This window comes from Tachysurus vachellii, chromosome 10 (assembly GCF_030014155.1).
Source record: "Tachysurus vachellii isolate PV-2020 chromosome 10, HZAU_Pvac_v1, whole genome shotgun sequence".
Classification (NCBI taxonomy): domain Eukaryota; kingdom Metazoa; phylum Chordata; class Actinopteri; order Siluriformes; family Bagridae; genus Tachysurus; species Tachysurus vachellii.
This window is the reverse complement of record NC_083469.1, coordinates 6,322,132-6,347,418: the sequence shown is the minus strand read 5'-3', so window position 1 is coordinate 6,347,418 and position 25,287 is coordinate 6,322,132. Positions and strand designations below refer to the sequence as shown.

The window sequence follows — 25,287 nt, the reverse complement described above, 5'->3', positions numbered from 1 at the left end:
CTACTTGCAGCATGCTTTTGACTAACAAAACACTTTACTAGACATTCATAGACTTAACTAAAGTCAAGCTCCTGTACAAAAGCAAAACAACCCAAGTCCACACACTTAGTAATTCCAAACAAAAAAAAGCCCAAAAGTATTCATTAAAATGAATGTTTGCTTATTATGTATATTTGCTTAAATATTATAAGGCACAAATACACAGTTCTAAAGACTTTCACCCTGCAAAAGGCAATGAACCAAGAAAATGACAGCTTAAAAAAAAAAAAGCCAGTTTGTGTGTCAAAATGTTCTCCAAGAAGTATATGCACTTTTTTTTGCATAAATTCTGATAAAAAGATGATAAGTTGAAAAGAGAAAGAGCAGAAAAAAAGAAAAGATAAATAAAAGAAAAGATAAAAATCAATGCTAGAAGAAAAAAAAAAATCCAGAAAAAAACAAAATGTTTCAGTGTAAAATGCTTGGACCCCTAAAAAGAATGGATCGTAATTCAGACATTGACTACTATACAATGTTCAAAATGTACTTAACCGTATTTTTAGATTCAGACGTTTATCAAATCCGCTGTTTTTCCTCTCTGCATGACCTTTCAGCGTCACAAATGTTTGTCTGTCTTTGCACTAATGGACAGGAGCTGGATAAGCTGCATCTCTCTTCGCGTCATTGCAAACAGCTTTTTTTTTTCATGCCATACACAGTCTAAAGTATCAGCATTTCTACCTTAGGCAAAACATAAGTCATGCTTTTATTTCAAGCACTGATATAAAGTGCCATTGAAACATCCCAGTAATTTATATTGACGCATGTCTTTGAAACTGTGCAGCTGAAAAACAAACTAGAATAAAGACTGAATTTTTTCCCTCAACAGTTCTCAAATAGCTCCAATAACACAGAAAACATTAAACTTTAATGTTGACACTTGGTGCAAAAAAAAAAACAAGAAAGAAATAGGAAAAAAAAACACCCACACAGAAGTCAGTGTACCCAAACTCACACAGACACAAACACACACCTACACACAAACACACAAACTCCAGACCAGGTATCATAACCACAACAGCAGTCCCACCTCCCCTCTACATCATACCGCAAAAACACCACAACACAGAACACACCACAGTAAGCCATGGACGGAGACATTAAACACGTCATCGGTCACAGCAAGAGCAAAAATCTAGCAAACTTAAACATTGTTTAGATAAAAATATGTGGTGAACATTCCATCCAGTCTATGTACTGTAATTCTTTAACCACTACGATTAGCCTAGATTTTCACACAACAGCACTGTCTGAACATGCAGCTCCACGGCCTTAGTTGCATGTGCTGATGGATAAGTGATGAGGAGGTGGATTTAACTAAGTAGAATTGGGCATGTACACTAGAGTAATCACTGACAGTATAGATTGTTTGGAGGCTGGAACTACAGTTTGATTGGTGACATCGGTTTGGGAAAAAGGAAGTGTATTGTGCATAGAACTACAGATTTGTTTGGTAGCGGTGGTTTTTAAGAGCAGGAACGGCATTGGGGTGCTAACTGCAGTTTGATTGGTGATGGGGAACCTGCATTGTGGTGAAAACTACAGATTGGTTGGTAGCAGTGAATTTTGGCAGGTTTGAGCAAGAACTGCATTGGGGAGGGAACTACAGTTTGACTGGTGACGGGCATTGAGGACTACAGATCAACTGGTGACTTGTTTTGGAGACAGGAAATGTGCTGGTGTATGAAATATGGGGTATGTGGTAGCCTAGTGGTTAAAGCGTTGGCTTACTGATCGGAGGGTCATGAGTTCGAATGCCAGGTCCATCAACCCGCCACTGCTGGGCCCCTGAGCAAGGCCCTTAGCCTTCAATTGTTCAGTTGTATAAATTGAAATAGAAAAATGTAAGTCACTCTGGATAAGGGTGTCTGCTAAATCCCATAAATGTAAAATGTACAGCTAATCTGTATAGGTGCATGGGTGTTTTGGGGGCAGGGGGTGAAATGGAGTTAGGAACTACAGGTGGATGGACAGCACTGGTTTGAGCGGCTGAATCGCCATGGGGCAAGTACAGCTTGATTGGCACTAGTAGTTTGGGACGTAGGAAATGTGCAGGGGTGGGAACTACAGCTTGATTGGTGAGAGTAATTTTGAGGGCAGGAACTTCACTGGAGGTGAGAAATACAGTTTAACTGGTGACAGTGGCATTAAAGGCAAAAACTGCACTGGGGTAAAACCTAGATTTTAATTTATCTTTTTAATACAGACTTTAATACCATGCAACATCTCAAAGCTGTCAAATTAATACAACAATTAATCATTTCTCATTTAAACTATATTCTCAGCATTGCTCCAGTTCATCACCTACCTTACTAGACTTCCTGGATCTGGGCTTGTTGGCACGTACCACTTTGGCAGAGTTCTGGGATTCTGTTGACAAAAAGCAAAAAAAAAAAAAAAAAAAGTTAAAATGTTGAGACCCATGGCGGTATGTGTACATACAACAAATGTACAATGTGTACAATACAGTTCAAATTGAGAGTAGTTTAGGAATTCTTGGAAAGAGACACTAATCAAGAAGAAAACCCATGACAAATATGTGAAGAACCAAAACCAGGTGCTTGATTGAAGAATAAATAAAACTTAGTGGCTTATTGCACTGTTTAAACTCAGATACTTAACTGGTTTGATAAGCTATGACCATAGACCTAGAAGCTTTCACTGACCTTGTGAAATAACATTAAATATAGGGCAGGCTTGGATCATGTGAATACTCAAGTCAACAGGTTGATATTAGTTTCTCTATTTCACATTCAAATTCTATATTCTATACTCAAGACTCGTTTAAGATCACTAAGGATATGACTAGTACAACGGTCAAAACTGATTCTTACACAAGTCTGTAGTTCCATAACTAAGATATGTACAAATATTCTTGTGTAACTGTGCTCATTTGCAGCCATCATGGATTGCATCACTTGGCATTGAGACACTGTGTAGACTGTAGACTGTAAATATAGGATAGCCTCTAATTATTCTTGTTTTCACAGACTTTTGCTTTGGTGTGATACTAAAAAAAAAAGAGACATCTTACAATAACATTGTACAAAATACTAATTCAGGGTGTTCAGTTTTGGGGACTTGAAAGGATTAAGCAATAACACTGAGAAGGTTATTTGATTATGGGGAAGTCGTGGCGTAATGGTTAGCGAGTTTGACTCCTAACCCTAAGGTTGTGTGTTCGAGTCTCAGGCTGGCCACGACTGAGGTGCCCTTGAGCAAGGCACCGAACCCCCCCAACTCCTCCCCGGGCGCCACTGCATAAATGGCTGCCCACTGCTCCGGGTGTGTGTTCACGCTGTGTGTGTGCGCGCACTTAGGATGGGTTAAATGCAGAGAACGAATTCTGAGTATGGGTCACCATACGTAGCTGTATGTCACGTCACTCAATTTTGATTAAGGACCTTACTACAGTGACAGAAGAAGGAGGAGGAGGAATTTTTTTTGCCTGGCTATTAGTACCAAGATGGACTGAAATGATGTGGTGGTCACTTTGTTCGAGCCCCTATGTATGTAGTAGAGTTGCATGATATAAACAAAAATAGAATACATGCTTTATGCAAATAGCATGTAGCCTGAGATTATATTGCTTCACACCAAGATGGGGATATCCCTTATAGTATATTACAAACTGGTGTAATGCTTAAAGATTGGCTTGCCTTTGGCAGTTTTCGATAAGAAGGAACACTATGACTTATCAACAACAAACGTCTGGCCTGAATGGGCACAGAACAAAATCTTTTAACAATGTATGGAGATATATGGAGAATTAATTTGTAAATATCAACCTTGCACAATATCAGTATTGGGCAACAATTCTGATAACGTGTAACGTATCTTGACTGATCTTTTTTTTTTTTTTTTTTTTTTTAAATTTATACATATATATATATACACACACATATATATATATGTGTGTGTGTGTGTGTGTGTGTGTGTTTATAATATATATATGATTACTGTATATGTTTATATTTCTGTATGTTTATTAGCCATGCACCAGCAAAATGAAACCAATTGACAGCAATTCAGTCACTGATTGTTTAATTGTTTTTAGTTTATAGAAAACCAGACCAATGAAAATGCAATAACAAGCAGAAAAATTCTCGATACATAACTAGGGATTACACAAAGTAGCCCCTGTAATGTAATAAACTGAACAGCAGTAGCAATTTACAATTCAAATAAAGACTCGGAAATTAATTGCACTGAATTTCAGCTCAGATGTTAACGTTTATGTATACACACGTGATTATACACTGACACTAGTAATAGCTCAGCATTTATTTATCGTCATGTTACACCCAGAGCACAGATGAATACTTGAAGCAATGTATAGGTCATTGATATGGTATTTTATTTGGAAAGAGTCTCCCGTGTCAGTGTTTATTAACAGGCAGGAAATTTTCAAGTGTTGTGAAGACTTGGTTTTGCACGTTTTTTTTTTTTGGTAACATGAAATTTAACAGAATTATTATTATTATTATTATTATTATTTTTTAAAGAGACTGGTGATGCAGCTGTTAATGGCTATAATAATGCAAGCTGTTTTGCAGTTGTTCCAACATTGTAAATATAAATGGTTATAACATCATTTATTTATTAACAAAACATTATTATTGTTGGTAAAAATCCTATCTATCCTATAGGACATATTGTGTTAGGAAAATAATCCTACAGTGGCCGAGAAGTGCAAAACACATTAACAAATCCGAAAACACATTAACAAATCCGAAAACAAATTAACAAGTCAGACAACCCGGAAGAGGTTGGTATAGTTTGTGAATGGAAACACCATCATCGGACGAGACACCTTTCATTCACCTGTATATCTTTAATTTGTTTTGGGATTTGTTAATTTGTTAATTTGTTTTCGGATTTGTTAATTGGTTTTCGGATTTGTTTTGCACTTCCCGGCCGGCATATAATCCACTTCTGTGTGCTAACACAAAAGCTAGCATGGATTATTTTCCTATTATTTTTTTTGTTACAGCATTAAATGTGGTATAATTTAACAGCTTGTTAAATTTAATGTGTTATAATTTAACTAACAATTTTACTGCCTTATAAATCCACATGTCTAAGCTTGAACTTACTACAGAGTTAATGTCTGGGTAGAGCTTCACAGGTTCCAGGTGAGCTTCCTTAAGAAAACTCTGGCGTTCATCTGTATCCCAAAAACATAAACGATAGGTGTTTTCACTATGATAAATCACCCCTAAATGTGAATGTGTGTAGTGCCATATGAAGTGTCTTGTGAAGCACCGGTGACCCGTCAAAGGTGTATTCCAAAGTGTCCTTCCTACACTCTGTGTGGAAAGATTAGCATCTTGTTTGGATTGGAGTTTAAAATCAGGCTTTAGCATGCTTTAGACCCACCCTGATGTCTCACCTGACAGATAGTAGAAGGGCGTAGGAGGGAAAACACAATCATCCTGGAATGCCATTTTGCCAGAGGATTAGTGGAGTTGAGAATAAAGTGAGGCAGCACTGCATCTCCTATCTAATTTAGTAATTTTATTAATAAACATCTAATTACCATATTAGAAAGTGGAAAGGTTTTTAAGCTCCATAACTGTTACACCATTACTGTACAAAGCAATGGGCAAATGTTTTAAATTCAAACATAAAAACACTTTGCCATTTAACATTAGACTTGGGTTGTAACAGTATGAAACCATTACGTACAATGATCAGATAGAAATCTTTTTATTTTTTTGGAATAGCGGTCAAACATGAAGCACACAGAACAAAAACAGGCCGCAAATATTACTGTGAAATTGAACAATGCATTTAAAGCATTCAGTCAACATTGTTCCTTAGTAACAGACTGGTCAGGAATTTTTGGAAGTAGAACCAACTAAAGAAAAAATTAAAAGGCAGAAAAAAAGTCATAATGCCATGCACATTTCTATGAAAGACTGAAAGAAAGGAAGAGTGAAATAAAGAAAGAAACCAAGGCCCACTTTAGGTTTAAATCTGAATAGAGATATGGCTGTCTGGATCACTATACAGATGGAGTTGCATCTACAGATATACGGCCAAAGTTCAACCTTTAACCAGCAAATTGCAAAACTGGCAGATACGATGGGAAATTCGCACAGCAGTGCCCTAGAACAAAATAGTCAAATAAAATGAGGTGACTGTTCACTTGCCCTAGGTTTAATAAATAAATATATAAACAGAAATAAAAAAAGTCATTCAATGAACTGACAATTAACAATGCGTACTCCCCTCGCACTGACCCCCACACACCAGCCCCCGACCTCACTACGCCTTCCACACCGACCCCCCTCCACACCAGCCCCCTCCTCACTACACCCTCCACACTGACCCCCCCTCACTAAACCCTCCACACAGACCCCCTGTTCACTATGCCCTCCACACCGACCCCCCTCCTCACTACACACCTCCACACTGTCAAGTCAAGAAGCTTTTATTGTCATTTAAACCATATATAGCTGATGCAGTACACAGTGAAATGAGACAACGTTTCTCCAGGACCACAGTGCTACATAAAACAAAGACAGAGCTAAGGACTTAAGTAAGTAAGTCCTAGCCACCTAAAGTGCAACCTGGTGCAAACAGTGCAAGACAAGACAAACAAGACAGTGCAGGACAAAAGACAAATAAACAAAAAATTACAAGACAATAAACAGAAACAGCACCGACCAGTGTAAATACTGTATGTTCAGACAATATTACGTGTGCAGAAATACTGGCATGAACACAGTTTTATAGCAGCAGTTACTTGAGATATTATACAGGGTTGTGCAAAACAGCAATCAATCAACTGAAATGTCAGACAGAATGTGCAAATAGCAAAAAAAGTGTGCAAAAAACAGCATGTAAACAGACTGATAGATATATATTGGAAGTGTGTGTATTTAGTGTAGGTCTGTGCAGTCCATACAGTTGATGTGCGTGTGTGTTGTGCTCTGTACAGTTCAGTTATTAAGGAGTCTGATGGCTTGTGTGAAGAAACCTTGCTTCGGTACGTTTTTCCATACGTCAGGAGGGTGAAGAGTGTGCGTGAGGAGTGTGTGGGGTCATCCACAATGCTGTTGGCTTTGCAGATGCAGCGTATGGTGCAAGTGTCCATGATAGAGGGAAGAGAGACTCCAGTGATTTTCTCATCTGTCCTCACTATCCGCTGCAGGATCTTGCGGTCCGAGATGTTGCAATTTCCCAACCAGACAGTGATGCAGCTGCTCAGAATGCTTGCAATGGTCACTCTGTAGAACGAAGTCAGGATGGGAGGAGAGAGATGTGCTTTCCTCAGCCTGCATAAAAAGTAGAGACGCTGCTGGGCTCCCTTGGTGATGGAGCTGGTGTTGAGTAACCAGATGAAGTTCTCTGCAAGATGAACACCAAGAAATTTGGTGCTCCTGACGATCTCTACAGATGATTTGTCGATGTTCAAAGGAGAGTGGTCGCTCTGTGCTCTCCGGAAGTCAACAACCATCTCTTTGGTTTTGTCAACATTCAGAAAAAGGTTGTTGGCTCTACACCTTGCAATTAGCTGTTGCACCTCCTCTCTGTATGCTGACTCGTCGTTCTTGCTGATGACCGCACCACGGTCGTGTCATCGGCAAACTTGATAATATGGTTCGATCTGTGCATTGCTGCGCAGTCGTGAGTCAGCAGAGTGAACATCAGTGGACTGAGCATGCAGCCCTGTGGGACTCCAGTGCTCAGTGTGGTGGTGTTGGAGATGCTGTTCCCGATCCGGACTGACTGAGGTCTCCCAGTCAGGAAGTCTAGGATCCAGTTGCAGAGGGAGGCAATGGAATCGTCCGTGGAGCGGTTTGGAAGATATGTGAACTGTAGGGGGTCCGGTGAGGGTGGCAATTGGGTCTTGATGTGCCTCATGACGAGCTTCTCGAAGCACTTCATAACGATGGGTGTGAGTGCGACGGGATGATAGTCATTGAGGCAGGACACTGTAGACTTCTTTGAGACGGGGACAATGGTGGTTGTCTTGATGCACGTAGGAACAACGGCGCTGCTCAGGGAAATGTTGAAGATGTCAGTATAGACATCCGCAGTATAGACATCCGTGAGTTAACTCTGCATAGAGTTCTCCTCACGTCAGCCATGGATAGATAGAGTACCTGGTCATCGGTGGGAGGGATGGTCTTCCTTGCCGTTACGTTGACCGACCCCCCTCCACACTAACCCCCATCCACACTAACACCCTCCTCACCAACCCCCCTCCACACCGACCCCCCTCCACATTACTCCCTCCTCACCAACCCCCTCCACATTACTCCCTCCTCACCAACCCCCTCCACATTACTCCCTCCTCACCAACCCCCTCCACATTACTCCCTCCTCACCAACCCCCTCCACATTACTCCCTCCTCACCAACCCCCTCCACATTACTCCCTCCACACCGACCCCCCTCCACATTACTCCCTCCTCACCGACCCCCCTCCACATTACTCCCTCCTCACCGACCCCCCTCCACATTACTCCCTCCTCACCGACCCCCCTCCACATTACTCCCTCCTCACCGACCCCCCTCCACATTACTCCCTCCTCACCGACCCCCCTCCACATTACTCCCTCCTCACCGACCCCCCTCCACATTACTCCCTCCTCACCGACCCCCCTCCACATTACTCCCTCCTCACCGACCCCCCTCCACATTACTCCCTCCTCACCGACCCCCCTCCACATTACTCCCTCCTCACCGACCCCCCTCCACATTACTCCCTCCTCACCGACCCCCCTCCACATTACTCCCTCCTCACCGACCCCCCTCCACATTACTCCCTCCTCACCGACCCCCCTCCACATTACTCCCTCCTCACCGACCCCCCTCCACATTACTCCCTCCTCACCGACCCCCCTCCACATTACTCCCTCCTCACCGACCCCCCTCCACATTACTCCCTCCTCACCGACCCCCCTCCACATTACTCCCTCCTCACCGACCCCCCTCCACATTACTCCCTCCTCACCGACCCCCCTCCACATTACTCCCTCCTCACCGACCCCCCTCCACATTACTCCCTCCTCACCGACCCCCCTCCACATTACTCCCTCCTCACCGACCCCCCTCCACATTACTCCCTCCTCACCGACCCCCCTCCACATTACTCCCTCCTCACCAACCCCCTCCACATTACTCCCTCCGCACCAACCCCCTCCACATTACTCCCTCCGCACCAACCCCCTCCTCATTACTCCCTCCTCACCAACCCCCTCCTCATTACTCCCTCCTCACCAACCCCCTCCTCATTACTCCCTCCGCACCAACCCCCCTCATTACTCCCTCCGCACCAACCCCCTCCTCATTACTCCCTCCGCACCAACCCCCTCCTCATTACTCCCTCCTCATTACTCCCTCCTCACCAACCCCCTCCTCATTACTCCCTCCTCACCAACCCCCTCCTCATTACTCCCTCCTCACCAACCCCCTCCTCATTACTCCCTCCTCACCAACCCCCTCCTCATTACTCCCTCCTCACCAACCCCCTCCTCATTACTCCCTCCGCACCAACCCCCTCCACATTACTCCCTCCTCACCAACCCCCTCCACATTACTCCCTCCTCACCAACCCCCTCCTCATTACTCTCCACTACACTGACTCCCTCCTCATTACTCTCCACTACACTGACCCCCTCCTCATTACTCTTTCCACACTACTACCATGTGGCATGGCCGATTATCAACACGTGGCTGCTGGCAGATAAAAAAAATGTTCTGTACATGCACCTGCAACACAAGGTCAAACCTCCACGCCAGTTAAACATTAACCCAGAACAACACCATGCAGGGCTTTTAACGTTTTGCACAAAACGTGGACTGACAGCCGCCATTACAATGAAAGGGGGCCCCAGTGGTATTTGCAGCGTCGTTTAAAGCATTAAGCCCAACACTGACAATCCTGCCTCGCTCTTGTTACTGTACAGATGACAACTAATCAGCTGCTTTGTGTAAGAAAAAAAGGGGGGGAAAAAACAGCACCATGCCATTCTTAGCATGGCTGCCACTACAGGAATGTTAAAGGATTTCAAGACAGAGAATGTTGTATTGCTAATAAGGCTGTCGACTTTTTAGAAAAACCTTGAAGCATGGTGCTATTGTTATGACAGATTTGTGAAAATGCTCTGTGGGTAGGAAGAGAGCAAGCCAGGAAACACTCGCCTTAAGCAATCATAGACTCTGAAGCTCTCATAGACATTACCCCCCTCTAGAAAAAACACACACACACTACAAAACCAGTTCTGCCTAGAAAAAAACCCTTTCTGTGTGTGTGTGTGTGTGTGTGTGTGTGTGTGTGTGTGTGTGTGTTCGTGTTCAACAGGCAAAGTCACCCATCCCTGGGAGTGTCAGAGGTCATTTATCACTTTGGTGAGGATGTGTCTGTTGATAAGACTCTAAGCACTTGCTAGCCACACAGGGTGTAACGTCGCCACATGAGATAGACGTACTGACAACGTGCATTCGCTGCAAGCTGCCAAAACAAGAATAACTACACCCACTCACTGTCAAAGTGAGCCGAGATCATGGATGTAAACTCTTTTCTAGCTTTGAGGCAAGTGCACATGCATTTTTAAACAGCTTTGACAACGACACCACTGTCAGGCGAATCATCTGAGAAAACAAAAACAAGGTAACACCCAGGATTACCAAAATGTACCAACGACTACGCTTTCTGTAACAATATAATCTAGTGAAAAAAAGAAGCGAGCGCTGGCCATGAACACTGCACAGTAAACAGCAAACACTGAACGCTGCCAAATGACTCAAAACAAATCATTTATAGAGGAAAATATTCCCTTACGCTGAAAAGAAAAAAAAAAAAAAAAAAGTCACGGATCATAAATTAGGAAGAAATTCTACTGTTCGAGTTCAACTAAACTCAGCAAGTAAAAACGGCATGATTATGTTTAACTCATTAAAAAGAAATTTAACGTAAAACAAATTAAAGAAAGATCTTTCAACCATTTAAAAATAAATTCATTATTTATTGTAGTAACACAGATAAAAAACTCAAGTAAAATAAAAAATTAAGTATAAAAATCTAATAAAAAAAAATAAATATATCGATCCTTGAATAATTTTTTGCAGTGAGTCGAATCGGGATATTAAATACACAAAAGTTTTTAATTCATTCCTTAATGAATTTTTATTACACAAACATCTTCTACTTGTTGAACCACAAAGGAAATCCAGCACTTTTACAGCAGGGTTTAAATCACTTGTTTGATTTACGTTTACAGCTGTTAGCGACAAACTCTCTGCAGCGAGACACAAGAGACATCTATTTTCATTCCAGGCTTCATTTATCCTTAGTAACATCTTTATATACATTTAAGGTTTCATACAGCAAGATAAAATAAATGACACAAAATGTCAAACTTGCTCCAGTATACTGTATATGGGTTTCCCCGGGCTTCTACACATACGGGATTCTCACACAGATGACGTAAGCCAGAAGTGATTTCAGTGACACAGAGAAGAAAAAAAAGTCTCTCCTAAAGACCTTGTCTGTCTGTCTGTCTGTCTGTCTGTCTGTCTGTTAGACAGGAAGGCAGACAAAACTGTCATTCCATATTACAGGAACATTATCTTTATTTTTTTGGGGATTTCACAATTTTATGATTGCACAATTTTTCCTTTGCTACTGCTACATTTAAGTTAATGAGGTGATCCTAACCTGTACACACATGCATGTGGAGCTAACTTTTAATCATTTTACAAGCTCGCACTGTTTCAGTAAGTGATGTAGTAATTAACCTCACCTCAGGCTTTTTCCACACTGCTTTAAAAGAATAATTTGACTTATTTGCTGTGAGCTGTTCCCAGTTACAGCTTTTGTCACAGTCTGACAGTTAACGCTGAAGATTACTGTGATACCAGCATGTGCATATACTGTACACATTTATTAGTCAGGGCTAGTGGAAGCTCCAGAAAGCTGCTCAGTCTCGGGTTTGCGACCGTTCAGGAAAGTTCTGTCCTCGTGCCGCAAAAAAAAAAAAAAAATCTGCTGAGATGATGTGAGGTAACTTCTTGTGTCCGCCGTCCTAGCAGGAGAGTTTCGTCAGCATTCCCACAAACCCGCGTGGTCCTCGTTAAATAAATAATAAATAGTTACTTCATTTTAAACATGAAAGTTTTATTCCGTTTCTATACGCATGTAAAGCTTTGTAAGTTGAGTTGAATTGAATTGAATTCCCACTAAAAATACAGCACTGAGGTGTATTCAGCCCTGAGGTGCACATAAAAAAAAGTAATGTTTATTTTCTTCATCTGGGTGAAGATGCTATTTACATTTACTTTTTTCAGGATTTAGCAGACCCCCTTATCCAGAGCGACGTACAAAAGTGCTTTTAAGTCTCTACCATTGAATACATTAACTCTGGTTCATGAGGATACCAGACTTAAGATATCATGAGCCTAAAACACTGTTGAAAGTTTTTTTTTTGTGTGTGTGTTGTTAAATACACACATACAACAAACAGGGACGAAAGTGCTGGCTATTTGTCTGGTAGGCAAAAAAAAAAAACAATGACACACAAAATTTGTTAAACTCATACAGGAAAACGTCCTCCACTGACTAATCAACAGTGAGACGCTGAGAAGCAGCGTTTTGGACGAGCAAAAAACAAACACCACCACGGTCTGTTTGTCCATGAAACATAAACTCATTCTGGGTTCGAATGGTTCGACTTTTATATTTTCATGACAATTCTGTTCACTGCACAGAGAGAAAGAGGAAACAAAATCCAAAATTGAAGCTGTTGGTCTGTGGGTGATGTGTACAAGAAGATTAAGTGTGAATTGCAGGCATTTACAGCTCGGTAGAAATATGAGAGAACATAATCTAAAATATTTTAAGTTTTGTTTAGTTAGAAGTAGGCACTGGGTTAGCAATAAGACAGCACTTCTCACTCTCTCACACATTTTCTACCGCTTATCCGAACTACCTCGGGTCACGGGGAGCCTGTGCCTATCTCAGGCGTCATCGGGCATCAAGGCAGGATACACCCTGGACGGAGTGCCAACCCATCGCAGGGCACACACACACACACACACACACACACACACACACTCTCATTCACTCACACAATCACACACTACGGACAATATTCCAGAGATGCCAATCAACCTACCATGCATGTCTTTGGACCAGGGGAGGAAACTGGAGTACCCGGAGGAAACCCCCGAGGCACGGGGAGAACATGCAAACTCCTTTCGAACCCCCAACCCTGGAGGTGTGAGGCGAACGTGCTAACCACTAAGCCACCGTGCCCCCAAGACAGCACTTTTGTGTTAAAAGTGTAGAGTAAAAATATGAAAGACGGAGTCTGATAAATTTGATTTACTTGATTACTTGAAAGGGGACAAAAGCGTATATGGCCGAGCATTTCCTGATTCTCAGCATCAACCTCAAACACACACTTTCACTTCAAAGCATCAGTTATTATCTTGCTATCATTTTCATTTACAGTGAATAAACAACCAAATTCTGTGATACGAGAATAGTTATAATTACACATAATGGTGGACGATACGGTCATCCGCTCACTGATTAAAAAAAAAAAAACGTTCATGCAGAAATGTGGAGCAGTTTATATAGAGATATCAGGCATGTTTTTAAACACTTAGGATTTCACAATTGTGCGATCGCAGAAATGAACACAGATTCAAACTCCTTGAAACGTCAAGGAGATGTTACCACAATTTGATTTAATAACAGAATAAAAATGTATAGGAAGGTTTATAGTTAAGTTAGCATTTATCTCTAACATCAATCACTAATGATCAAGTCTGAGGTGATGGTGGTGAGGAAAATCTCCCTGATGATCATGGAGAAACCTTGAGAGGAACCAGACTCAGAAGAGAACCTCATCCTCATTTGGGTGACACTGGACAGGAAATAATGTCAATGTAAATAATTTCCTTTCTACAACTGTTTATAGTCGAGTGGAATTAAACAACCAAGAGCTCCTGAGGAACTCATGAGTTCATTACAACATTGCAGATCACATTACCTACCATGAGATTTTTTCTTCCATAGAAAACTTCTTGAACACTCTAGTTCCTCTCCACTTTCTTCTCTTTTTCTACCCACCCCGAGGCATCAAGAAACCAGTTGTGTCAAGTGTCATTAAGATTTCTGACCTTTAGTGAGAAGAAGCAGACACTGTGAGGATCTTGAGGCATCTAGAGGTGTACAAGATCCAGTTGGAATCCACTTCATGAGGATTTCAGACAGTCAAAGAGAAGATGGAAACTCCATGTGGTCTCTGAGGACAACAACCTCCTAAACAATATACAGTTGTGGGACTATATCTGTATCTGACTGTAGAAAAGACATTATTCATAGTAACACACTCTGGTGTTTAGAACAGTTTATAATCACACCCTCCATTGTCACCCAAATGAGGATGAGGTTCCCTTTTGAGTCTGGTTCCTGTCAAGGTTTCTTCTCTTCTATCTAAGGGAGTTTTTTTTTGTAATAAAAATGTAAGAAACATTTTGCGATACATTTCTTATGTTCTGTAAAGCTGCTTTTGAGATGTCCTCTGTTAAAAGCACTATGCAAATAAAACTGAATTGATAGCCTAGTGGTTAAGGTGTTGGATTACTGATTGGAAGGTTACGTGCTCGAACCCCAGGTTCACCAAGCTGCTACCGATGGGCCCCTAAGCAAGACCCTGAACCGTTAACTGCTCAGTTGTATAAAGCGAGATAAAACATAATTCGCTCTGGAAAAGGCCGTCTGCCAACTGAAGTAAATATTAATGAATGTTAATGAAATTTGTATGATTTCTTTTTTACGATGATGGAAATCAACTCAAAAATCAACCAAAGGCCTTAATATTCCTGAGAACTAAACTACCTAATGTTTCCGTCTGCATCTGTAAAGTCTAAACCGTCCGCACATAATTATCCGTCCATGCACTTCTGAAGAAGGTCAATGGTCAAAGTGTGGGTTAAAAAAACAAAAAACAAACAAAGAATGCCGGAGAAACGTCTCGCCCGGGCTCCAGTCTCGTCCAGAGGAATTCTGTGGGAAATTCGGTGTCTAAATTAGAAAACAGCCTCTGGATTAAACTCCACACTGAAAAGATAATATTCTGTGGTGTGTATGCAATAGTCTTTAAATTCCAAGTGGATACTTTACAGTAGCCCCTGAGGAGGTAAGCAGGTATTGTGAAATATTGTGAAAAAACACCTTGTTTTAAACAGCCTGAGGTGTAAAGACAATAAATGAATAAAATAAAGACACCTCAAGCCTGTAGCACTGGAGAGAGATTCCATTACCCCTTCTCCACCAAAAAGAACCGGGTGCTGTTTCAGAGCTAGAGCTGGTTCGAAGTTGGTTCCACTGGTGAACCTTCTAAGAACCGGTTTGCCTTTCCATCGGTTAGAGAGCCATCACAGAGCCGAGTCTGACGTCACTGTATACGCGTCACGTGTCCCAGCAACAAACACAAACACATCAACAATGGTGGATGTTGCTTTACTGTTAATGCTCATGGCTTTGCACACCTACATTGGCATGCAAACGCGGCGAATCCAACGTGTACGTGCAGCTCCATGTAATTTGTATAAACGGAGGTTGTAATCGAGAAAGTACATAACGTTATTTTATCATTAACACAGAAAAAAAGTTAGCCTTAGCATGTAGCTACCTACTATCATGTGTGCTGATAATTGATCATATTGCGGTAAACTAAAAGTGTATTAATCATCAGTATACTTAAGGTACATTATCAAATGCACTAACAGTAGCCCCTCGCACAGGCCCTGACAAGCGGTTGTTAAGTCTAGACCAGCAACGTTTTGGTGCTACTAAAGAACCACTTTTCCTGGTCCTGCTTTGGCTGTCGAAAAAAGAAAGAACTGGTTCTAAATTAGGCTCCAAACCAGCACTCAAACTGCCTCGGTGGAAAAGGGGCATCATGTGATGTTGAGACTCACTGAGGTGCTGAAGTCAATACAATCCTGGGATTATTTATTCAATTAAGTTTTTTTGCTTTATAAATGTATACATTTCCCAGGAATACTACTGCACAGAAACTCAATGTAATTACACAAAATGCACACAGAGAAATATTAAGTCTGTTCTGCACAAATATGGAATAAAAAGGAAAGGAATAGACGGAAAAAGAAAATATGTTTTGCCTAAACCATAACTGCGGTTTTCAGCTCTACAAAGTATAAAATAGCAAAGATAAATAAAGCCTGACTGTCGTGAACTCCACGATTCCAAGATAGTGTCATTTCTAGAATTTTAACCTTTGACATGCTGTTTTCTGTTGTTTTCACAATCCGTTTGAAAGGTAGTGAACATTCTGGACAATGTTTGAAAATAAAGTCTGGGATATTTAGAAAGAAATATAAACAGTCAGTCATTTAAATGTGTCTCAAATATACCTATGTAAAGTATATAAATATATATATAAATAAAAGAAAAAGCTCAGTCTAAAGTCACTAGCGGTCATGAAATGATGTTAATAATTATCGTCTATGAAACGTAGCTGTACCTAATAAGATCAAATTATTTTGTTGGTTATCTGGGTGTCTACAGATGAAATAAGTGCTATTTTTTAAAATTGTATTCATTCTTATTTAGCATTTTAATGTTGGATTAAGTGATTAAGCACAAACAGGAAGCCAGATTTATGGTCAAACAGATTTAAGAAAAATATTACGTATGGTTTACGTAAAAAATTGGTAGACTTCGCTGATGACACTAAACTGAAATTAAAGACTTCACTAGAATACTCATTCTAATTGTAATAATACTAGTGGTGTAGAGCGAGCGTGATGAATTTGTGTAGTATTAACGTAAACAAGTTACTCTTAAATCACGTAAAACTTTAACGAGCTTTTTCTTCTGCAGTGTGTGTTAAACTAACATGGACAGGTTCTTCGGCACCGTGCCACACATTCCTACTTTATAGTGAAATACTGTTCATGCTGGTGATGATAAAATAAAAATAATAATAAATAAATAAATAAAGTGTTCAGAGATGAACAAATGATGAAATATTAAAATATATATATTATTTTTTGTAAAAAAATTAAAGTTATTTCTGCCTTGGTTCAACAAAACACCATAAAACAAATATCAAATATAACTTCTGAAACATCTGAAAAGACACCCAGATAAGCGAAAATATAATTGTAGAACAAAATGATCCAATATTATCAGGAACAGCTGTACACCCACTCAGTTATACAGTTCTCCTCCAATCAGCCAAAATCATGTGGATGTGGGTGAAGAGCTCGGCGTCTAGAGTTTACACAATGATGAAAACTAATAAAAACACATCCTGTGAGAGTCTGCAGGCTGAAACACCTCGTTGATTAGAAAGATCAGAGAAGAACGACCAGGAAGAGACTGTGGTTCAAACGGACAGGAACTCTGTATTTCTCTCTGAGAACTGTCACTCACTGTCGTGCTTTGTTTTTGTTTGTTCTGTTTTGTTTTTTTAAACCCCATTCTTGTGTAAACTCTGGAGACTGTTGTGTATGAGAACATCCCAGGAGAAATTCTCCAACCGGCTCACGTCACAGAGATCAGACTTTGTCTTCGTGCTGATGTTTGATGTTAACGTTGATGGTCTAATTAGAAAAGGTTGTTTGTGATACTTCACCATACAGATCCTTAAAACCTGTATGTTAATGTGTGGCTCCTGTTTTAATGCCCCCGATTCGATTGACGCTTATGTTAACGAGTTAAGTAACTAATGGAATTAATTATGCAATACAACAATTGTATTATATAATAAAATATATAGTTAATTCTATCGAATTACACTTTTACACAAACGCAGACACAGCAAGTTAACTCAGAAAAATGTGTTTTAAATTTTAAAAATCACTTCTTGTTATGTTAAGTTAGGCGAGACCAGTGAAGATAACTCGCTAGCACGGGGTCAGATGTAGTGAATTATAAACATAACTATCTGAACGTTCGGATCCGATTCATTATCACATACACCAGACAAACCACATCCACCAGTGAATATCTTCAGCTGTATAACTGTGTGCTGATCTAAACCTGCAGATGCAGGGCGCTTGCTTTGGATACTTGAAGCCGAGGAATCTGAACTCCCGGGCTCGCTGTTAAAGGGCACCAGCAAAATACTTCTTAATGTTCGTCATCATGTCGCCATGGAAACACAAGGCCATGCTGGATGAAAAGACGAAGCACGACTGTAGACAGAGTTAATAATTAAGAAGCCCCTCGTGAACATGAGTTCAGAAGATTTGTTGTTCAGTAAATAAATAAATAAAAACCACTTTCTATGCAAAAATGCTTTACCTTATGACATCATTTCCTATTTTAAAAAAAAAAAAAAAAGTTTTTTTTTATGTCTCACAAATTGTGTACGTACTATTTGCTGTTGGCAGAAGCAGAAATATGGCAGCACAGTGGTGTAACGGGAAACTCCATCCTCAGCTCAGGTTACTGTATGTGTGGAGTTACACACGTTCTCCATGTGTCTGTCCACTTTGGTTCCCTCTGGGTTCTCAGGCTTTTCTCTCTCAGTAAACATGCCACAAGCTGTACTGATGAGGCTAAAACTGTCTCTAGGTGTGAATGAGTGTGAACGAGTATTCCTGCGCCACACCCAGTGTACCCAGTTCTACCACACACACAGTTATAGTTTGATAAGCAAAGAATGTCACACGAGGTGGCAGCACTGCTCTGTACGTAGTGCTGGATCACACCACCCCGGTGTGTATTAACACATAAAAGCGCGGTCTGGAGTCAGGTTTGTATAACTGTACCATAGTGATTATGCCAATTACAATGTTTACAGTGTGTAATGTGTTAATGAACATCATGTCACATGTTTTAACTGTTTAGTATTAGATGTAATGTTGTGGTTTATCACTGAGATGAGTTTATTCCTGTTCTCACTTACAGTATAAATGTGTTGGTCACTCCTTCACCAGACTCTGTTTGTCTCTCTCTTTGTGTGTCTCCCTGTCTGTCTGTCTCTCTCTCCGAGTAGGTGTCTGTATGTGTGCGTGTGTCTTGGTCTCTCTAAGGCTGTGGTGTGTGTGTATGTCTCGCTCTCTCTCTCTCTTCTTCTCTGTGTGTGTCTCTCTGTCTCTCTCTCTCTCCAACCCAGTAGGTGTCTGTATTTACGTGTGTGTGGCTTGGTCTCTCTGAGGCTGTGGGGTGGGTCTCTCTCTTCTTCTCTGTATATGTGTGTGTCTCTCTCTCTTCTCTGTATGTGTGTCTCTCAGTCTCTCTGAGGCTGTGATGTGTGTCTCTCTCCCACTGTGTCTGTAATTCTCTGGGTCTGTGTGTGTGTGTGTGTGTATCTCTGTCTCTCTAAGGCTGTGGTGTGTGTGTATGTATGTCTCTCTCTCTCTCAGGCTGTGATGTGTGTCTCTCTCTCTTTCTCTGTATGTATGTGTGTGTCTCTCTAAGGCTGTGGAGCGTGCATCTCCCTCTCTCTCGCTGTCTGTGTGTGTGTGTCTCTCAGTCTCTCTCAGGCTGTGATGTGTGCCTCTCTCTCAGGCTGTGGAGTGTGTATCTCTCTCGCTCTGTGTGTGTGTGTCTCTCAGTCTCTCTCAGGCTGTGATGTGTGTCTCTGTCCCACTCAGTTTGTATGTAATTCTCTCTCTCTCTCTCTCGCTGTGTGTGTGTGTGTGTGTGTGTGTCTGTCTGTCTGTCTGTCTGTCTGTCTGTCTTCCAAAAATCACACTCACTTTACTGAGGTACCGAACTCCTCGGTCCTGTAGATTTTCCTGAGCTGGGAAATGTTGCCTGTTGCAAAGCGCTCCTTCTGTAAATGTTACATAAACGTTTCGAAGAAAAAATGTCCCCACATCAAGGATTACAAAGTTTTACTTTGTAAAACAGCACATTATTAAAATTCATATAATATGTGTGTGTGCAAGCTGTTACCTTAGAGGCAATAATGCATTAGAACAAGTGCATTATTAATATTAAACCTTTCATTTATGTTAATGCTGGATAGTTAATGTTGATGATCAAAATATTTAAGAATACATCTGAGCCCCTGCTTAAACAATCCTGGATACAGATATTACTATTTTATTATTAGTAGTACTAGTAGTACCAAACTCCAGAAACCTGTGTTCTCTTTTACGACGGTTTCTAAATAAATCTAACATCATATTTTTATGGGGAAAAGATTTGAAATGCTTTGAAAAAGCGAGCCTGTAAACAATCTCGTTATTGTGCGTCGTATAATTTTACTTAACTCGAGTGTTTTCATTTCTGCAACTAATTACACAGAAGTGAATGTCGCTACTCCTCCTTATTCAGTGTAACCAATGAGCACGGACGTGGTACTAAATGACCTCAAGTATGCAGAGAGCCTAAGGAGGAAAAAAAAAAAGAGAAACAATGTCTGAAACCTCATTTAAAGGGAACAGCTCTTGCTAAAAATCATGTACTGCCGTGTAGTGAATATTAAATTACTAGCAAATGAAGTCTGACTGTATTAAATGTATGAAATGAATGGGGAGAGTGAGTCACAACTGCATGCTTGGTCTCGCTCGAAACCCGCGAGTGCACACAGAGCACGTTATCAAGAACAATTTGCTCTCACAACTGGCTTTCTATCAACAGAAAAAAAAAATAAAAAATTGCCATGACTAATTATGTAAGGAGATATTAATATTGCTGGTTGGGGAGAACCTGTAGCTTATTTTCTCACAGAACATACATACCTAATGTTCACACACTTTACAGCGCTAACAACAGAGAGAAAACTGAGACAAGAATGAAAGCAAGCTGTTTTTTTAACACTCAAAAACTCATGCATGAATAAAAAACAACGAAGTGCTAGAGACGTTTGGACCTGCACTTGACCTTTTCTATTATACTTTAACTTTCGAGCAAACACGTGACAATCCTGCAAAACCTCTTTCAGTAAAATAAAAAAAAAAAAAATAAAAAAAAAAAAGTAAAAGAGCTTTGAAAACAAACTTTTACATGAGTATGTGCTACTCAATCAGCACTTTCTAGCTACAGTGTTAATATCCTAAAGCTTTATTTCATTCAGCCACGACGCCCCAGAGTTAGATTTAAACTGCAGAGTTGCAGTTGTCAGCACTCCACGTGTTCCACTGGGGCAATTTGATCAGACGGCAGCGTTGAACTGGGGGAGGGGACGAGGACAGGGACGGGGACAGGGCAGATCCTCTAATTCTGCCCTGATCAGCAAGTCTGCCCTAAACCTCTTCTCATTGCTTTAGTCTTCCATGTAAGTGCAAACACTACTAGAGCTTTTAGCGTCTCTCCTTATGACATCCAGCTGCACGTATCTGTGTGTTTATGCTTTTCTCACATCTGGCTGAAAATAATGCAGGACGGATTGAGCGCCAGGATTCGAAGTAGATGGAAAAACAAGTCTATGAGGACTTTTATTAAATACCAAAACAGATCTTTTAAATGTCAGGACCGGGAATTCTCTGGGCATGCACCATAATTATTATAATCAAAAGGTATCATGAAAACATTGCATATGTACCAGCAAATACTGAATTATATTTAGCTTAATTTAAAAAACAAACAATAATAATAATAATAAATAATAGGTAAAAAGTGTTCTTATTAGATATCTACTCAGATCTTGTAACATGTGAGTAGATAAGATATGGAAAGTAACACTACATGTGTGCAAATTCACATGTGAACCAATTGCAACCCCAAATATACACAAGAATGTACAGAACTAATTAATTATCTAATATATATATATACACACACACACACACACACACACAGTTTGTGTCGTGTTTTTTTAACATTCCTAACAACAAACTTTCCTAACGACGCAACGTCTTTTTAAACACAAACAAACAGACTGAAGGTTAAACTACAGCTTAATGCTACAAATACACTTCATCTCTGATATACGACTTAGCAACTTGCTTGGCTCCGTCCCAAACGGCTTCCTGACAATCACATAGTAAACTACATAGTGCACAGACGCGAGGACTTCACGCGCTACAAAGTGCTCAGATCTAGTGAACATGCAGCCATTTGGTATACGGCCTCGACTAACTTCCCAGGCCGTTGCTAATAATAATAATACTACTAATAATAATAATAGCATGAAGGCTAAAGCGAAGCCTTTGAGGTTTTTCCAAAGCTAGAAAAGTCTTAAATAAACCCTGATACGGTGTAAATAAACCATGACACGATTCACAATCATAAGACGAGTGTTAAGTGCTGGAGAAGACGTTAAAAGGCGAACATACCCGTTTGTTGAGTGTTGTTTGTCGAGTTATTAGGAGGACACGACGAGTTGTTCTTCGTCCAGGGGTTAACTCTGGGCGGCGGTGCCTCACTCACGCTCTTCTTACCCAATTCTGCATTGTTGCTCGCTTCATTTTGGTCGTTTTCCTTACGGTTCGTGTTGTTTTTGCTCAATCCGCCCAGTTTGGCGTCCATCTCCCCCTGTTTTGTGGGTTTGGACTGGACTTTAGGAGCTCGTTGCTGCTCCTCGTCGGGACTCCTCGTTAGATCAGACTTCCCCACGGTGTTTTGGTCTCCTTCTCCTAGCCGACACTCACTCACCACTTCAGCCGACATGCTGCACAATAACAACACTCCAACACGGCTTTATGTGCCAGTGTCCCTGAGGTTAAACTCTCTAGTTTTTTACTCTACACCAGTTGACAGCAGCTCGAGTCAGAACAAGCTCACAGTGTAGCCAAAATAACGAGTCGAAATTATTTCACTCTGCAGCAAGACATCTTGGGAATCTAGCACAAAGCGAACGGAAGAATTTTCTTCACCCCCAAAACAACTTTAGCTGCTTCTCCACGTTTCCGATCAACTTGACGTTTGGGCCGGTCTGCAGTGCACCTAAAAGGAAATAACTACGAATAGCCACGAGTCATTGATTCGCTGATGAAATGAACTCAGCACTGCCGTCTAGCGGCCGGATGGTGGTACTGCTGAGGAACGGCGACTCGGTCGTTTACTCAGTAAGGACAAACTGACGTGGCCTACATATCAGCTGAACCCACACACACACAGACACATCAGCTAAACTTGCACAACACACTCGCCATGCTCACTGTACACACGCACACCAGCTAAACTTGCATAACATACATACATGCATGCATACATACATACACATATATATGCATTCATACATACACGCATGCATGCATACATACATACATACATGCATAAATATATACATACACACACATACATGCATTCATACATACACACATGCATGCATACATACATACATACATATCAGTTGACTTTACACACTCAGGCTCATACAGTTGCTGTTGTTGTTGGTGTGTGTGTGGTTACCCTATTGTCAGTACTATTACTGTGTAAGATCAAAACTGTTTGAAATGTCTAGATATGGATTTTTACTCAGTGTAGGTGTGTACCATTTACTAAGCACCTTTACTACAGCAGACTTCCCAGGCAGCCGTTTTAGGCAAATGTTAAATTCTTCTTTTTTTTTTTTTTATTTTTTTTTTTTTTATGAAAATGTGGGTTAAAATGCAAAGCAAACAAATAAAACTATTTTGCTTAATACTTATTTTTTTTCTTCATTTTTTGAATATCGTTACATGAACATTTCTTAAAGACCATATTTTTTATACATATCATTGGGTTATATAAGGTCTTCTTGTTTTATCCAAGTATGGATTTCAACACTAAAACAAACAACAACAAAAAAAATCATTATCATGGACCTTCAGACTGTACTATTCATACCCCACTTTGAGAGCCACTGCTCAAGAAAATCCAGACTATATGAATATTCAAATCTCAAACATCCTTTGAGTTTGCATATGCTCAACCCTTTCCCACTGTGTGCGTGTGTATATGCGTGTGTATGTGTGTGTGTGTGTGTGTGTGTGTGTGAGAGAGAGAGAGAGAGAGAGCATGTTTGGTTATGAATTCCATGAATGTATGAGTCAGCTAAGGTGCAGAAACCAGTCCAGATAAAAATGTCATGAGAAGATTCCAGAACAAGCAGTTTGTTGTGAAGGATTAGCAGAAACAGGTGGTGTAGAAACCATGAGTGAGGTTTGTTAAAGAACCAGAGCAGACAATTCAAATGGATAAGCTGAAAACACAGTAAGAACAACCAAGCAAAAATCCAAAATACTGGAAAGACAGTAAGCAACAGAACAAAATCACAAAACCATTTAGCGAAAAAAAGGATAATGGATTGGTATTGAGCTAAACTATCAAAACTTTACTTGAAGCTGTCTGTCATGGTGGGGGGCACAGTGGCTTAGTGGTTAGCACGTTCGCCTCACACCTCCAGGGTTGGGGTTCGATTCCCGCCTCCACCTTGTGTGTGTGGAGTTTGCATGTTCTCCCCATGCCTCGGGGGTTTCCTCCGTGTACTCCGGTTTCCTCCCCCGGTCCAAAGACATGCATGGTAGGTTGATTGGCATCTCTGGAAAATTGTCCCTAGTGTGTGATTGCGTGAGTGAATGAGTGTGTGTGCCCTGCGATGGGTTGGCACCCCGTCCAGGGTGAATCCTGCCTTGATGCCCGATGACGCCTGAGATAGGCACAGGCTCCCCGTGACCCGAGGTAGTTCGGATAAGCGGTAGAAGATGAATGAATGAATGTCTGTCATGGTGCAAGCTAACCCAGAAGTAATTAATATTCTGGCAAGGTTTCCCTCTGGTGGTTGGGAGGAGGGTCAGCAGGTAGAGTTATTACAGTTGTATTTAAACACAACATTTTTTAACTGGTGTTTTTAAAAAATAAATCTTGTGTCCAAGGAACACCTCCACGTGTTCTTGGGGGGCTGCCCTCAGGGTCTTGGTGCTGGACAATCAAGGAGGGGCTCTTTGAAAGTTAGTATTGGGCAACAGGTCTAGAAAGTCATGGGTGTCCACCAGTGATCTTTCCTCAGGACCGTAAACGTCCCAATCCACAAGGTGTCTAGGAGTGTGTGGACCAAGTTGGCTGGGGTATCTTATCTTTTTAGTGGTGGCAGTGGGTCAAAATTAAAGCTTGTGGGTGGGTTTCAAGGGTAACAACATGTTAGGATGGGGAGATGCGGTATCTGGTGAGAATTTGTAAATGATACATTACTCTATTGATTTGACGTAAGATTTTGAAGGGCCTATGAACCTGGGGCTAAGCTTATGACTGGCCAATTTAAGTTTTAGATATTTAATTGAGAGCTATACTGCCTGGCCAGGTTCATAGGGTGGACAGGGTTGTCTATAGCGATCGGCCTCCAGTCACTGGTGTCGAATGGCACTTTGTAGG

The 25,287-nt window shown here is 40.9% G+C and overlaps 1 protein-coding gene across 4 annotated transcripts in view; it reads right to left on the bottom strand.

The window, feature by feature from the left end:
- larp1b (La ribonucleoprotein 1B) overlaps positions 1–22,924 on the bottom strand; it is a 45,454-nt gene extending 22,530 nt beyond the window's left edge. For 3 of the 4 annotated variants that reach the window (XM_060879026.1, XM_060879027.1, XM_060879029.1), the window contains exons 1-2: positions 22,269–22,921; positions 2,348–2,409 (exon numbers count right to left, since the gene is read on the bottom strand). In XM_060879026.1, coding sequence (XP_060735009.1) covers positions 2,348–2,409; positions 22,269–22,602 — 396 coding nt within the window. In that variant the 5' untranslated portion in view covers positions 22,603–22,921. Of the gene's footprint in view, positions 1–2,347; positions 2,410–22,268 lie in introns of all 4 variants that reach the window. The other variant, XM_060879028.1, reaches the window with a different exon arrangement.
- Positions 22,925–25,287: the final 2,363 nt, after the last annotated feature.